The following is a 14793-nucleotide window of genomic DNA, read 5'->3' as shown; positions in this document are numbered from 1 at the left end:
GCTGCTGCTACTGACAGCACTTGCCCCTGCAGCCCTGCTAGAGGCTACCTGGGGGAGCTTTGTCTGTGTGTGCATCATAGGTGCTGCTGCTGCTGCTACTGACAGCACTTGCCCCTGCTGCCCTGCTAGAGGCTACCTGGGGGAGCTTTGTCTGTGTGTGCATCATAGCTGCTGCTGCTGCTGCTACTGACAGCACTTGCCCCTACTGCCCTGCTAGAGGCTACCTGGGGGAGCTTTGTCTGTGTGTGCATCATAGGTGCTGCTGCTGCTACTGACAGCACTTGCCCCTACTGCCCTGCTAGAGGCTACCTGGGGGAGCTTTGTCTGTGTGTGCATCATAGGTGCTGCTGCTGCTGCTACTGACAGCACTTGCCCCTGCAGCCCTGCTAGAGGCTACCTGGGGGAGCTTTGTCTGTGTGTGCATCATAGGTGCTGCTGCTGCTGCTGCTACTGACAGCACTTGCCCCTGCAGCCCTGCTAGAGGCTACCTGGGGGAGCTTTGTCTGTGTGTGCATCATAGCTGCTGCTGCTGCTGCTACTGACAGCACTTGCCCCTACTGCCCTGCTAGAGGCTACCTGGGGGAGCTTTGTCTGTGTGTGCATCATAGCTGCTGCTGCTGCTGCTGCTACTGACAGCACTTGCCCCTACTGCCCTGCTAGAGGCTACCTGGGGGAGCTTTGTCTGTGTGTGCATCATAGGTGCTGCTGCTGCTGCTACTGACAGCACTTGCCCCTGCTGCCCTGCTAGAGGCTACCTGGGGGAGCTTTGTCTGTGTGTGCATCATAGCTGCTGCTGCTGCTGCTACTGACAGCACTTGCCCCTACTGCCCTGCTAGAGGCTACCTGGGGGAGCTTTGTCTGTGTGTGCATCATAGGTGCTGCTGCTGCTACTGACAGCACTTGCCCCTACTGCCCTGCTAGAGGCTACCTGGGGGAGCTTTGTCTGTGTGTGCATCATAGGTGCTGCTGCTGCTACTGACAGCACTTGCCCCTACTGCCCTGCTAGAGGCTACCTGGGGGAGCTTTGTCTGTGTGTGCATCATAGGTGCTGCTGCTGCTACTGACAGCACTTGCCCCTACTGCCCTGCTAGAGGCTACCTGGGGGAGCTTTGTCTGTGTGTGCATCATAGGTGCCGCTGCTGCTGCTACTGACAGCACTTGCCCCTACTGCCCTGCTAGAGGCTACCTGGGGGAGCTTTGTCTGTGTGTGTATCATAGGTGCTGCTGCTGCTGCTACTGACAGCACTTGCCCCTACTGCCCTGCTAGAGGCTACCTGGGGGAGCTTTGTCTGTGTGTGCATCATAGGTGCTGCTGCTGCTGCTACTGACAGCACTTGCCCCTACTGCCCTGCTAGAGGCTACCTGGGGGAGCTTTGTCTGTGTGTGCATCATAGCTGCTGCTGCTGCTGCTACTGACAGCACTTGCCCCTACTGCCCTGCTAGAGGCTACCTGGGGGAGCTTTGTCTGTGTGTGCATCATAGGTGCTGCTGCTGCTACTGACAGCACTTGCCCCTGCAGCCCTGCTAGAGGCTACCTGGGGGAGCTTTGTCTGTGTGTGCATCATAGCTGCTGCTGCTGCTGCTACTGACAGCACTTGCCCCTGCAGCCCTGCTAGAGGCTACCTGGGGGAGCTTTGTCTGTGTGTGCATCATAGGTGCTGCTGCTGCTGCTGACAGCACTTGCCCCTACTGCCCTGCTAGAGGCTACCTGGGGGAGCTTTGTCTGTGTGTGCATCATAGGTGCCGCTGCTGCTGCTACTGACAGCACTTGCCCCTGCTGCCCTGCTAGAGGCTACCTGGGGGAGCTTTGTCTGTGTGTGCATCATAGCTGCTGCTGCTGCTGCTACTGACAGCACTTGCCCCTACTGCCCTGCTAGAGGCTACCTGGGGGAGCTTTGTCTGTGTGTGCATCACAGGTGCTCGCTAACAGCACTTGCCCCTACAGTCTGTTAAGGCTACACGGGGGATCTTTGTCTTTGTATATACAGGAGGACGTGGAGCTGAGTGGACTTGCCGATGACCGGTACCAGCGGTGTCAAGATCGGCCTCTGTGGAGGAGGCTCGTGAAGGACGCTACTGGTGCCAGGCTAGGTGCACCCAGGACGCTACTGGGCAGTTGGAGGCAGTCGCCCTCCAACAACAACGGAGGGCGGAGGAGCGACGCTCACAACAACGAGCGGAGCGCCGGGTGGCTAAAGCACAGCAAGTTGGCACAGTAGGGGGCACAGGTGGTGCATCAGCCAGTCATCTCGGTCATCTTGGTCAGTCGACCCGTGGCACCTGCTGGGTCTGCCCCGTGACCTCCTCCTCATGCACCTAGCCTGGCACAGCAGTACAACCCATGGCACCTGCTGGGTCTGCCCCGTGACCTCCTCCTCATGCACCTAGCCTGGCACAGCAGTACAACCCATGGCACCTGCTGGGTCTGCCCCGTGACCTCCTCCTCATGCACCTAGCCTGGCACAGCAGTACAACCCATGGCACCTGCTGGGTCTGCCCCGTGACCTCCTCCTCATGCACCTAGCCTGGCACAGCAGTACAACCCATGGCACCTGCTGGGTCTGCCCCGTGACCTCCTGCGAGCGGGCGTTCGACACTTCACGTGGCAGCCTCAAGGTGCACGTGGCCTGGCACAAGCGTCGTGGTGACGTCACCGCCACTTAGTGGTGAACGGCGGTTGTTGTTGTTGTTGTTGTGTGTGTATGCGTGTATGTATGTGAGTGTGTGTGTGTGTATAAATGTGTGTGTATATATGAGTGTGTTTCTATGAGAGTTTATATGAATCAGCTGTCTCTGTCTCTCTCTCTGAGTGTACAGAACACCCTGAATGAGCTCGCGATGATCTCAGAGCCAGACTCCCACTCAAAGATCTCTCCAATCCCGGACACACCACTCCACCACACGGCAAACACTCCACCTCTTTCTCCCCCCCCCCCCACACTCTCTCTCTCTCTATCATTCTCTCTTAGTGTGCTGATCTTAAAGGTGCATTGAAAAATGTTGACACTCCGACTGATGTTGTGGAGTGACTCATGCTGCCAGCTATGGCTGCAGAGTTTGGTGGTCGTACAATGTTGTTGACGACGTTTATTGTGACAATTCGGTCACAGTTCATATGACCTGCACTGTTTCATGGCTTAATTTTGGTGATTTTTGAAAAGTTCTTCGGTTTGGCCATGTTTGTGTTGTTGTAGTACAGAGTTAGACTCATGGCCTTAATCTAAGTTGTCTTGTGGTTGTTGTTGTTGTTGTTGTTTGACATTCATGGCTTTATTTTGGTGATTTCGAAAAGTTCTTCGGTTTGGCCATGTTTGTGTTGTTGTAGTACAGAGTTAGACTCATGGCCTTAATCTAAGTTGCCTTGTGGTTGTTGTTGTTGTTGTTTGACATTCATGGCTTTATTTTGGTGATTTCGAAAAGTTCTTCGGTTTGGCCATGTTTGTGTTGTTGTAGTACAGAGTTAGACTCATGGCCTTAATCTAAGTTGTCTTGTGGTTGTTTGACTTTCATGGCTTTATTTTGGTGATTTTCGAAAAGTTTTTTGGTTTAGCCATGTTTGTGTTGTTGTAGTACAGAGTTAGACTAGTGGCCTTAATCTAAGTTGTCTTGTGGTTGTTGTTGTTGTTGTTGTTTGACATTCATGGCTTTATTTTGGTGATTTCGAAAAGTTCTTCGGTTTGGCCATGTTTGTGTTGTTGTAGTACAGAGTTAGACTCATGGCCTTAATCTAAGTTGCCTTGTGGTTGTTGTTGTTGTTGTTGTTTGACATTCATGGCTTTATTTTGGTGATTTCGAAAAGTTCTTCGGTTTGGCCATGTTTGTGTTGTTGTAGTACAGAGTTAGACTCATGGCCTTAATCTAAGTTGCCTTGTGGTTGTTGTTGTTGTTGTTTGACATTCATGGCTTTATTTTGGTGATTTCGAAAAGTTCTTCGGTTTGGCCATGTTTGTGTTGTTGTAGTACAGAGTTAGACTCATGGCCTTAATCTAAGTTGCCTTGTGGTTGTTGTTGTTGATGTTTGACATTCATGGCTTTATTTTGGTGATTTTCGAAAAGTTTTTTGGTTTAGCCATGTTTGTGTTGTTGTAGTACAGAGTTAGGCTAATGGTCTTAATCTAAGTTGTCTTGTGGTTGTTGTTGTTGTTGTTGTTTGACTTTTATGGCTTTATTTTGGTGATTTTTGAAAAGTGTTTCGGTTTGGCCATGTTTGTGTTGTTGTAGTACGGAGTTAGACTGATGGCCTTAATCTAAGTTGTCTTGTGGTTGTTGTTGTTTGACATTCATGGCTTTATTTTGGTGATTTCGAAAAGTATTTTGGTGATTTCGAAAAGTGTTTTGGTTTGGCCATGTTTGTGTTGTTGTAGTACAGAGTTAGACTCATGGCCTTAATCTAAGTTGTCTTGTGGTTGTTGTTGTTGATGTTTGACTTTTGTGGCTTTATTTTGGTGATTTCGAAAAGTTTTTTGGTTTGGCCATGTTTGTGTTGTTGTAGTACAGAGTTAGACTCATGGCCTTAATCTAAGTTGTCTTGTGGTTGTTGTTGTTTGACTTGCATCCCACTGGGATTTTTGCACACAGCGTTGGTGTGTAACGGTGGTTTTTCTGCAATATTTTGCTGTCTTTTCTTGGATTTTCTGTTTGCAATCAGTCACATATTCACTTTAAGATGTTTTTTGTTCATGTTTTTTTGTTTGTTGCGGTTGCACCCGATTCAAAAGCCGAATGGCTCACAGGGCCACACCAAACACATGAAACTTGAACCTCTCTTCAGCCCTCAACCGAATCTCGCCAGGGGTCAACAGACTTTGTGCATTTCCTAGCTGTGCCATGGATGATCTGCTCCACCAGTACTTACACTACCAAACCAATGTTCCACCTTGTGGGGGGGGGGGGGCATCTTCAGCAAACTGGTGGTGCCCTTCTATAACAGCAGCAACTTCGTATATGGGCTGGTGCCTTACCTGGCTAACAAGCGCCATGACACACTATGAGACATCTCCTTTAGCAGTGGCAAAATATAGAAATATGTTTTTACCCTTTCAACTGGTACAAAACTGACACCTTTATACAAGGCATCATGTTTGCAATAACCGCAACACAAGCAGTCAAAATGCAAACAAAAAGAAACAACTCTGATGATGATAATGATATGCACTGCCCTTGGAGTTGATTGGTCCACACCCGAGACAGCTTTCCTTAGAGCCTAGTCTCACATGGTCCTTGAAGTTGATTGGTCCACACCCGAGACAGCTTTCCTTAGAGCCTAGTCTCACATGGTCCTTGAAGTTGATTGGTCCACACCCGAGACAGCTTTCCTTAGAGCCTAGTCTCACATGGTCCTTGAAGTTGATTGGTCCACACCCGAGACAGCTTTCCTTAGAGCCTAGTCTCACATGGTCCTTGAAGTTGATTGGTCCACACCCGAGACAGCTTTCCTTAGAGCCTAGTCTCACATGGCCCTTGGAGTTGATTGGTCCACACCCGAGACAGCTTTCCTTAGAGCCTAGTCTCACATGGTCCTTGAAGTTGATTGGTCCACACCCGAGACAGCTTTCCTTAGAGCCTAGTCTCACATGGTCCTTGAAGTTGATTGGTCCACACCCGAGACAGCTTTCCTTAGAGCCTAGTCTCACATGGTCCTTGAAGTTGATTGGTCCACACCCGAGACAGCTTTCCTTAGAGCCTAGTCTCACATGGTCCTTGAAGTTGATTGGTCCACACCCGAGACAGCTTTCCTTAGAGCCTAGTCTCACATGGTCCTTGAAGTTGATTGGTCCACACCCGAGACAGCTTTCCTTAGAGCCTAGTCTCACATGGTGTTGGACCAGATGACGCCAAAAGGTCCAACACCATGTGAGACTAGGCTCTAAGAAAAGCTGTCTCGGGTGTGGGCTAATCAACTTCAAGGACAGTGCATATCATTATCATCATTATCATCAGAGTTGTTTCTTTTTGTTTGCATTTTGACTGCTTGTGTTGCGGTTATTGCAAACATGATGCCTTGTATAAAGGTGTCAGTTTTGTACCAGTTTAAAGGGTAAAACCCTATTACTATATTTTGCCACTGGTAAAGGAGATGTCTCATAGTGTAAATGCTTAACCCCGAGCTCTCAATACTCTGATAGTGCGCTGTCTTTGAGTTGTGCGCCTTTTGGCGTCTTCTGGTCCAACACCAAATGGAGACTAGGCTCTAAGAAAAGCTGTCTCGGGTGTGGACCAATTAACTCCAAGGACAGCGCATACATTATCATCATCATTATCATCATCAGAGTTGTTTCTTTTTGTTTGCATTTTGACTGCTTGTGTTGTGGTTATTGCAAACACGATGCCTTGTATAAAGGTGTCAGTTGTTGTACCAGTTGAAAGGGTAAAAACAGATTACTATAAAACGCCATGACCTCGCCAACTTCGCCTGTGCTCAGGCGAAGATGGCGGTGTTACAGAACGAGGAAGCAAGATGCTGGAGGGTGACACTGACGGCTGCTCTGTGATGATTCCAGTGTTCAGAGGCCTGCTCAAGGCTCCGGCTGGAGCACGCCATGTACCACACACGTGTCGGTGATGTGCGGAGCGTCATCTTCGAACGCTGGGTGGGCGGACAAGCCCCTCTCTGTAGCAGCGTGGGCGGCACCCTCCTCGTGGTGTTCACCTTCTGAAGCGCTCGCTCGTCACCGTGGCGTGCGCGATGACCACCACCACCACCACAACCACAACCACCACCACTGCCACAACCACCACCACCACCACAACCACCACCGTGGATTTGTAGCGATTACACTGGTCAACACACTTTTTCTGGCATAAGGTATTCCAAAGGTTAAATTTCGATTTGAAGCTTTCGTGACTGCAGGGATTCATCTTCTTGGTTCTTTCGGTAAAGCCACGTAGAAGGGAAATAATAAAATAATAAAAATAAAACATAATAAAATTTCGATGTAAAGCTTTCGTGACTGCAGGGATTCATCTTCTTGGTTCTTTCGGTAAAGTCACGTAGAAGGGAAGTAATAAAATAATAAAAATAAAACATAATAAAATTATTAAAATAATTCTCGTTTTATCATGTTTGATTTTTATTATTTTATTATTTCCCTTCTACGTGACTTTACCGAAAGAACCAAATAGATGTATTCCAACGGTTTAAAGGTAATTTTGGGGTGCTGATTCCAAATCTAGCATTAGTTTTTGTCTATCACGTCAGGTTTTTGAGATATAAAATATCGCATTTTCAATAAAAACTGCAGAAGAAAAATATTAAATAAATGTGGATATCTACAAAAAATGATGATATTATAAACACACCATCCTAAAAATACAGCGCCACATTTTAACACTAAAGCAGTCACTGACTCGCAACAGCTTGCAATCATAAGTGACGGAGTTAATTTCGGGTAAAATCAATGAAAATGGGGTATGCCGATAGCATAAAAATGAGATGTGACAGAGCAAATCTGAGATCAGATTTGGAATCGGCACCCTGAAACAGAGGTCGCAAACGGGTTTTGATTCCTTACCCGTACCCGTACCCGGCCGGGTACGGGTACGGGTACCCGTACCCTACCCGTACCCTACCCGTACCCGAAATGAGTGACAAACGGTGACTCACCAGTGACTCACGGCCTACCCGTACCCGGCCGCACCAGGGTCGCAAACGGGTACCCGGCCACCTGTACCCGGCCGTACCCGTACCCTACCCGTACCCGGGCGGGTACGGGTAGGGTACGGGTACCCGATTGCGACCTCTGGGATGAAGCCATGTTGCAGGCGCGGGTGGGTTGATTCTATGAACTTGAATTGTGAGAAGAGACAAGACGTTGGGAAATGAGTGACAAACGGCGACTCACCAGTGACTCACGGCCTACCCGGCTACCCGTACCCGGCCGGGTACGGGTAGCCGGGTATCGGGTAGGGTACGGGTATCGGGTACCCGGTTGCGACCTCTGCCCTGAAATTAGTCTAGAACAGCTGCAAAAGTCCAGGCCAGAAAAAAATGTGCTTTTTTGTTGACCAGTGAATTATTCGTTTGCTGGTGACTTTGTGCGTTTCGTATACGGAATCGCCTCCAGTGCCGTTGCTGCTGACGGCAATAAAAAGTTTGTTTAAAAGTCAAAAGTCTCTATCCCTCCCTTCCTATCTCTTCCTCTCTCTCTCTCTCTCAGAGACGTAATCTTCCTCGCAGAAGCGCACAGCATGGACTTGAGCCTCCTCTTCTTAGATCAGGAGAAGGCCTTCGACAGGGTGAGCCACGGGCATCTGGACAAACTCCTTAACATCGCTCGGCTTGGGCCGGGCCTTCGTATCACCAGGCTCCTGTACACGGGGCACATGCAGCCCCTTGATGATAAACCAGCGGCTCCCTGTGACGAGGGGGGTCAGACAAGGTGTAATGTGAGGACATATCCGGGTCGCTGATGGATCACACCTCGTCACGATGATTCGCTCTGCCGGTTTTGGCCCATAGCCAATGGGGGGAAGCCTAGGGGGCGTGGCCCTGACGTCACGGGAAGGTGACAGCTGCAAGTAGATGATTGGTTCTGCCGGCTTTGGCCACAGCCAATGGAGAGACGAGTCAGGGGCGTGGCCCTGACGTCACGGAAAGGTGACAGCTGCAAGTAGATGATTGGTTCTGCTGGCTTTGGCAACAGCCAATGGGGGGAAGCCTAGGGGGCGTGGCCCTGACGTCACGGAAAGGTGACAGCTGCAAGTAGATGATTGGTTCTGCTGGCTTTGGCCACAGCCAATGGGGAGAAGCCTAGGGGGCGTGGCCCTGACGTCATGGAAGGTGACAGCTGCAAGTAGATGATTGGTTCTGCTGGCTTTGGCCACAGCCAATGGGGAGACGAGTCAGGGGCGTGGTCCCGGGAGCCTACGGTGGAGTCTGGAAGATTCCACGGAGGCTAACCAGGATTGGTGGAAAGGTACCACGTGACCCGGCTATTAAATAAGGGTGGAGACGAACGACACGTTGTCAGAACTGGAACGAACGGAGGGTGAGGCCACGCTGGAGCGGAGGTCCAGGCTGCCACGTGGTCCATGCTGCCACGTGGTCCAGGCTGCCACGTGGTCCAGGCTGCACCACGTGGTCCAGGCTGCACCACGTGGTCCAGGCTGCCACGTGGTCCAGGCTGCCACGTGGTCCAGGCTGCCACGTGGCAGCGCGTGTCTCTTTCTCTCTATCCCTCTCACGCTGTCTGTCAGCAGCGTGAAGGAGGAAGACGGGAGTGTTGTGAACGAAAGACAAATAAAGACCGGATTCCAGAAGTCGCTTCCATGACCTTCATTCACCAGGGGTGCCCCCTCTCGGGGCCTGCTGTACTCCCTGTCCATTGAGCCGCTGCTACGCCACCCGAGACGAAATCTGTCCGGCCTCAAGGTCCCGGTAATCAAGCTCTCGGCTTACGCAGACGACGACGTGATGCGTCGTGTTCGACGGCGCTCGCGACGTCTCCGCGCTCTGCCGGGCGGTCGCGGTGTCACGAGAGAGAGAGAGAGAGGGCCTCCTCCGTCAGGCTCAACTGAGCCTAGCGCCAGGCCTCCGCTGTGTCTGGGGTCGCGAGGCGGCGTTCGCTCTGTGCCCCTCCCAGGAGGAGTCAGTTGGCAGGCCGATGGAGTCGACTACCTGCGGGTTTACCTGGGAAACCGCAAAAACGTCGCTCCGAACAACTGGACCGAGCTGGCCGACACAATCGAGGCTAAATTACTGAAGCGTCAGGGTCATGAACTTCAGGGTCACGAGCTTCAGGGTCACGAACTTCAGGGTCACGAGCTTCAGGGTCACGAACTTCAGGGTCACGAACTTCAGGGTCACGAACTTCAGGGTCATGAACTTCAGGGTCACTAGCTTCAGGGTCACGAACTTCAGGGTCACGAGCTTCAGGGTCACGAACTTCAGGGTCACGAACTTCAGGGTCATGAGCTTCAGGGTCATGAGCTTCAGGGTCATGAACTTCAGGGTCATGAACTTCAGGGTCACGAGCTTCAGGGTCACGAGCTTCAGGGTCACAAACTTCAGGGTCACGAACTTCAGGGTCACGAACTTCAGGGTCATGAACTTCAAGGTCATGAGCTTCAGGGTCTTGAACTTCAGGGTCACGAACTTCAGGGTCATGAACTTCAAGGTCATGAGCTTCAGGGTCATGAACTTCAAGGTCATGAGCTTCAGGGTCATGAACTTCAAGGTCATGAGCTTCAGGGTCTTGAACTTCAGGGTCACGAGCTTCAGGGTCACGAGCTTCAGGCTCATGGCCACCAGGCGGCTGCCGTACGACCGGGAGGAGCTACCCTGGAAGTCGGCGGACCTCGTCCCGCTGAGAAATGCGGGGGGGGGGGGGGGGTGCCTGGGGTACGTGAAGGAGCTCTTCCTGATGGACCTGAGCCTGTTCGACTAGACGAGGCTGCCAGGTTATCACTGGAGCCTCTTGGACGCGTGGCGGAGCTTCGAGCGGAGCGGAACGCCGCGGGGCGCCCTACGACCTCGCGCGGTTCCTGAACGAGGCCTTCGTTTTGCAACGGCCTCTTCCGGGGGATCAGCGGAGAGAGGACCCTGCCTCTACGCCTCAGATCGGCAGGGCTGCGGGTAGTCTTCCACCTCGTGCAGGCCCCACCAGCGCAAGTGGAAGACCGCAGCTGAGATCGCCAACACCGCTAGGGGACTCTGCTCTACGCTCGCCGGGGAGAAGCCGCTGCGGGACGTTTGACTCCGCGCCACGAAGGAGCTGCACCTGAAGCTGGAGGCGCCGTGGGATGGTAGCGGCCCTCCCCCACCTCCTCCTTCTCATTCCCGGAGTTGTGCTTCTCCCGCACGCAGCCCCCCGGCCACAGCGACTCCGGCAAGCTACTGAAGCTCCGAGGCTGAAGGAACGTTGCCCCTGAAGAGCACCACGAACACGGCGCTCTACACGTGCTGTGTCAAAGCACTGCATTCCCGGGACCTGGCCGCTGTACGACCGGGAGGGAGCTTACCCCGTTAACCGCCGGCCCTCAACCCTGCTGAGAGACACAAGGGGGGGGGGTGGTGCCTGGGGTACGGAAAGTAGCTCATCCTGTTGGGCCCGATTCCAGGTCGACTGCACGTGGGGCTTGCCGGGTTATCAGCGGAGCTTCGAACGGAGCGGAAAGCGCGGCGCTGGAGGCCGCGAGCTCGCGGAGATCCCGGACGAGCCCCCGGTACTGCAACGGCTTCTTCCGGGGGATCAGAGGAGGAGCCTGGCCCTACGCCTCACGTGGGAACGTCGTATTTTGTTGTTATTTTCTATGAACCAGAGGTCGCAACCGGGTACCCGATACCCGTACCCTACCCGATACCCGGCTACCCGTACCCGGCTGGGTTTGCGACCCTGGTGCGGCCGGGTACGGGTAGGCCGTGAGTCACTGGTGAGTCACCGTTTGTCCGGGTACCAGATACCCGTACCCGTTTGCGACCCTGGTGCGGCCGGGTACGGGTAGGCCGTGAGTCACTGGTGAGTCACCGTTTGTCACTCATCTCCCAACGTCTTGTCTCTTCTCACAATTCAAGTTCCTAGAATCAACCCACCCGCGCCTGCAACGTGGCTTCATCCCAGAGCTCGCAATCGGATACCCGATACCCGTACCCTACCCGTACCCGGCCGGGTACGGGTACCCGTTTGCGACCCTGGTGCGGCCGGGTACGGGTACGGGTAGGCCGTGAGTCACTGGTGAGTCACCGTTTGTCACTCATTTCAGGTAGGGTATGGGTAGGGTACGGGTACCCGTACCCGGCCGGGTACGGGTACCCGTTTACGACCCTGGTGCAGCCGGGTACGGGTACGGGTAGGCCGTGAGTCACTGGTGAGTCACCGTTTGTCACTCATTTCAGGTAGGGTACGGGCAGGGAACGGCTACCCGTACCCGGCCGGGTATGAACCTATCCACGCGACTTTACCGAAAGACCCAAGGAATGCGAATTCCTGCAGAGTCACGAAAGATTTTGGGGGGGGGGAGCCTTTCTACAGCTGCCTTTTCTTGGATTTTCTGTTTGCACTCAGTCACTTTAAGATGTTTTCTTGTTCATGTTTTTTGTTTGTTGCGGTTGCACCCGATTCAAGAGCCGAATGGCTCACAGGGCCAGATAGAAGGGTAAAGAACCAATTATCATATTTTTTACTGGCAAATGAGGTTCCCATAGTGTAGATGCTTGCCCCGAGCTCTCATACTCTGATGGTGCATTGTCCTTGAGTTGTGCGCCTTTTGGCGTCATCTGGTCCAACCCATGTGAGACTAGGCTCTAGAAAAGCTGTCTCGGGTGTGGACCAATCAACTTCAAGGACAGTGCACATTATCAGAGTTATGTTCTTTTGTTTGTATTATGACTGCAGGTATTGCGGTCTATGCAAACATGACTCCTTGTAAAAAGGTGTCAGTTTTGTTGCCAGATAGAAGGGTAAAGAACCAATTATCATATTTTTACTGGCAAATGAGGTTCCCATAGGGCTACACCTAATCAATGAACTTTGAACAGCGGCGGCAGCTTCGTATATACGTGGTGGTGCCTTGCCTGGCTAACAAGCGCCATGACCTCGCCATCTTCGCGCCTGTGCTCAGGCGCGAAGATGGCGGAGGACAAGGCGAGGAAAAAGATGCTGGAGGGTGACACTGACGGCTGCTCTGTGGAGCTTCCAGTGTTCAGAGGCCTGCTCAAGGCGCGGCTTCGGCTGGAGCACGCCACGTACCACACACACATGTCGGTGATGTACCCAGCGGCTTCTTTGAATGCTGGGGGGGGTCGGAATGGCACCACCCTCCTCGTCACCTACTGAAGTGCTCGCTAGTCGACGTGGCCTGCCCCGACCACCACCACCACCACCAGCGCGCCACAGCGCATGGTGCTGTGTTGCGTTTGTGTTGTCTGTGTTGCCGTTGACTTTGTGTGTTTCGTGTCGAAATCGCCTCCAGTGCTGTTGCTGCTGCTTGCGGCAATGAAAGTTGTTTACAAGTCACAAGTCTCTCGCACTCTCTCTCTCTCTCTCCCACTCTCTCTCGCACTCTCTCTCCCACTCTCTCTCCCACTCTCTCTCCCACTCTCTCTCCCACTCTCTCTCCCACTCTCTCTCCCACTCTCCCTCCCACTCTCTCTCCCACTCTCTCTCCCACTCTCTCACCCACTCTCTCTCCCACTCTCTCACCCACTCTCTCTCCCACTCTCTCTCCCACTCTCTCTCCCACTCTCTCTCCCACTCTCTCTCCCACTCTCTCTCCCACTCTCTCTCCCACTCTCTCTCCCACTCTCTCTCCCACTCTCTCTCCCACTCTCTCTCCCACTCTCCCACTCTCTCTCCCACTCTCTCTCCCACTCTCTCTCCCACTCTCTCTCCCACTCTCTCTCTCCCACACTCTCTACCCTGGTGAGCTGCTCCAGCAGCCGCTGGTTCTGCTCCGAGAGCTGGGCGAGGGAGGCGCTCCGCTCCCGGTCCGCGCTCCGTAGAGCCGCCCGCGCCGACTGCAGCTCGGAGCTGGCGGCCTGCAGGTCGCCCTCCAGCTCGGACACGCGACATTCCCACTCGGAGGAGCATCGCTCCAGACGCTGACGCAGGGAGTGCTTCTCCTGATGCAGCCTCTGCAGGGGGTGGTGGGGGTGGTGGTGGTGGAGGTGGTGGGGGGGGGTGGTGGTAGTGGGAGGGGGGGTGGGGGTGGTGGAGGTTGGAGATGGTGGTGGTGGTGGTGGAGGTGGTGGAGGTGGTGGTGGTGGTGGTGGTTGGTGGAGGTGGTGGTGATGGAGATGGTGGTGGTGGATGGAGATGGTGGTGGTGGTGGTGGTGGAGGTGGCGGTGGTTGGAGGTGGTTGTGGTGGTGGAGGTGGTGGTGGTGGTGGAGGTGGCGGTGGTTGGAGGTGGTTGTGGTGGTGGAGGTGGTGGTGGTGGTGGCGGTGGCAGTGGCGGTGGTTGGAGGTGGTGGTGGTGGTGGAGGTGGTGGTGGTGGAGGTGGTGGAGGTGGTGGTGGTGGTGGAGGTGGTGGTTGTGGTGGTGGTGTTGGTGGTGGATGGAGGTGGTTGTGGTGGTGGAGGTGGTGGTGGAGGTGGTGGTGGTGGTGGAGGTGGTGGTTGTGATGGTGGTGGTGGTGGTGGTGGTGGAGGTGGTGGGGGAGAGGGGGGAGTTACGGGGAGGTTAGAAAACTGGAGAATGAACATCACAGCCATCGTGAAACCACCCGCCCACTAAGCCGCCCACCCACCCACCCACCCACCAATCCACTAACCCACCAACCCACCCACTAAGCCGCCCACCCATCAACCCACCCACTAACCCACCCACTAACCCACTAACCCACCCACCAATCCACTCACCCACTAACCCACCCACCAATCCACTCACCCACCAACTCACCCACTAACCCACCCACTAACCCACCCACCAATCCACTCAGTAACCCTTCCACCCACCAACCCACCCTCCCACCCACCCATCCACCCACCCACCCACCCCCCACCCCCCCACCCACCCACCCACTAACCCGCCGACCAACTCACCCACCCACTAAAACGCCCACCCACCCACCAACCCACCCACCCACCTACCAACCCACCCACCCACCCACCAAACCACCCACCCACCCCCCACCCCCCCACCCACCCACCCACTCACCCACTTACCCACCCACGGACCCACCCACTAACCCACCTACTAACCCACCCACTAACCCACCGACCAACTCACCCACCCACTAAGCCGCCCACCCACCAACCCACCCATCCACCCACCAACCCACCCATCCACCCACCCATCCACCCACCAACCCACCCACCCACCCATCCACCCACCCACCCATCCACCCACCAACCCA

General features: G+C 53.9%; 1 protein-coding gene across 1 annotated transcript in view; it reads right to left on the bottom strand.

The window, feature by feature from the left end:
• LOC144952949 (uncharacterized) overlaps positions 1-10240 on the bottom strand; it is a 79413-nt gene extending 69173 nt beyond the window's left edge. Inside the window, exon 1 of the mRNA XM_078883436.1 lies at positions 9699-10240. Within this exon, the coding sequence (XP_078739562.1) occupies positions 9699-10240 (542 nt within the window). The remainder of the gene's footprint in view (positions 1-9698) is intronic.
• Positions 10241-14793: the final 4553 nt, after the last annotated feature.

Source organism: Lampetra fluviatilis, chromosome 71 (assembly GCF_964198595.1).
Source record: "Lampetra fluviatilis chromosome 71, kcLamFluv1.1, whole genome shotgun sequence".
NCBI lineage: Eukaryota > Metazoa > Chordata > Hyperoartia > Petromyzontiformes > Petromyzontidae > Lampetra > Lampetra fluviatilis.
Note: the sequence above shows the minus strand (reverse complement) of the source record. Positions and strands in the feature narration are given on the sequence as shown.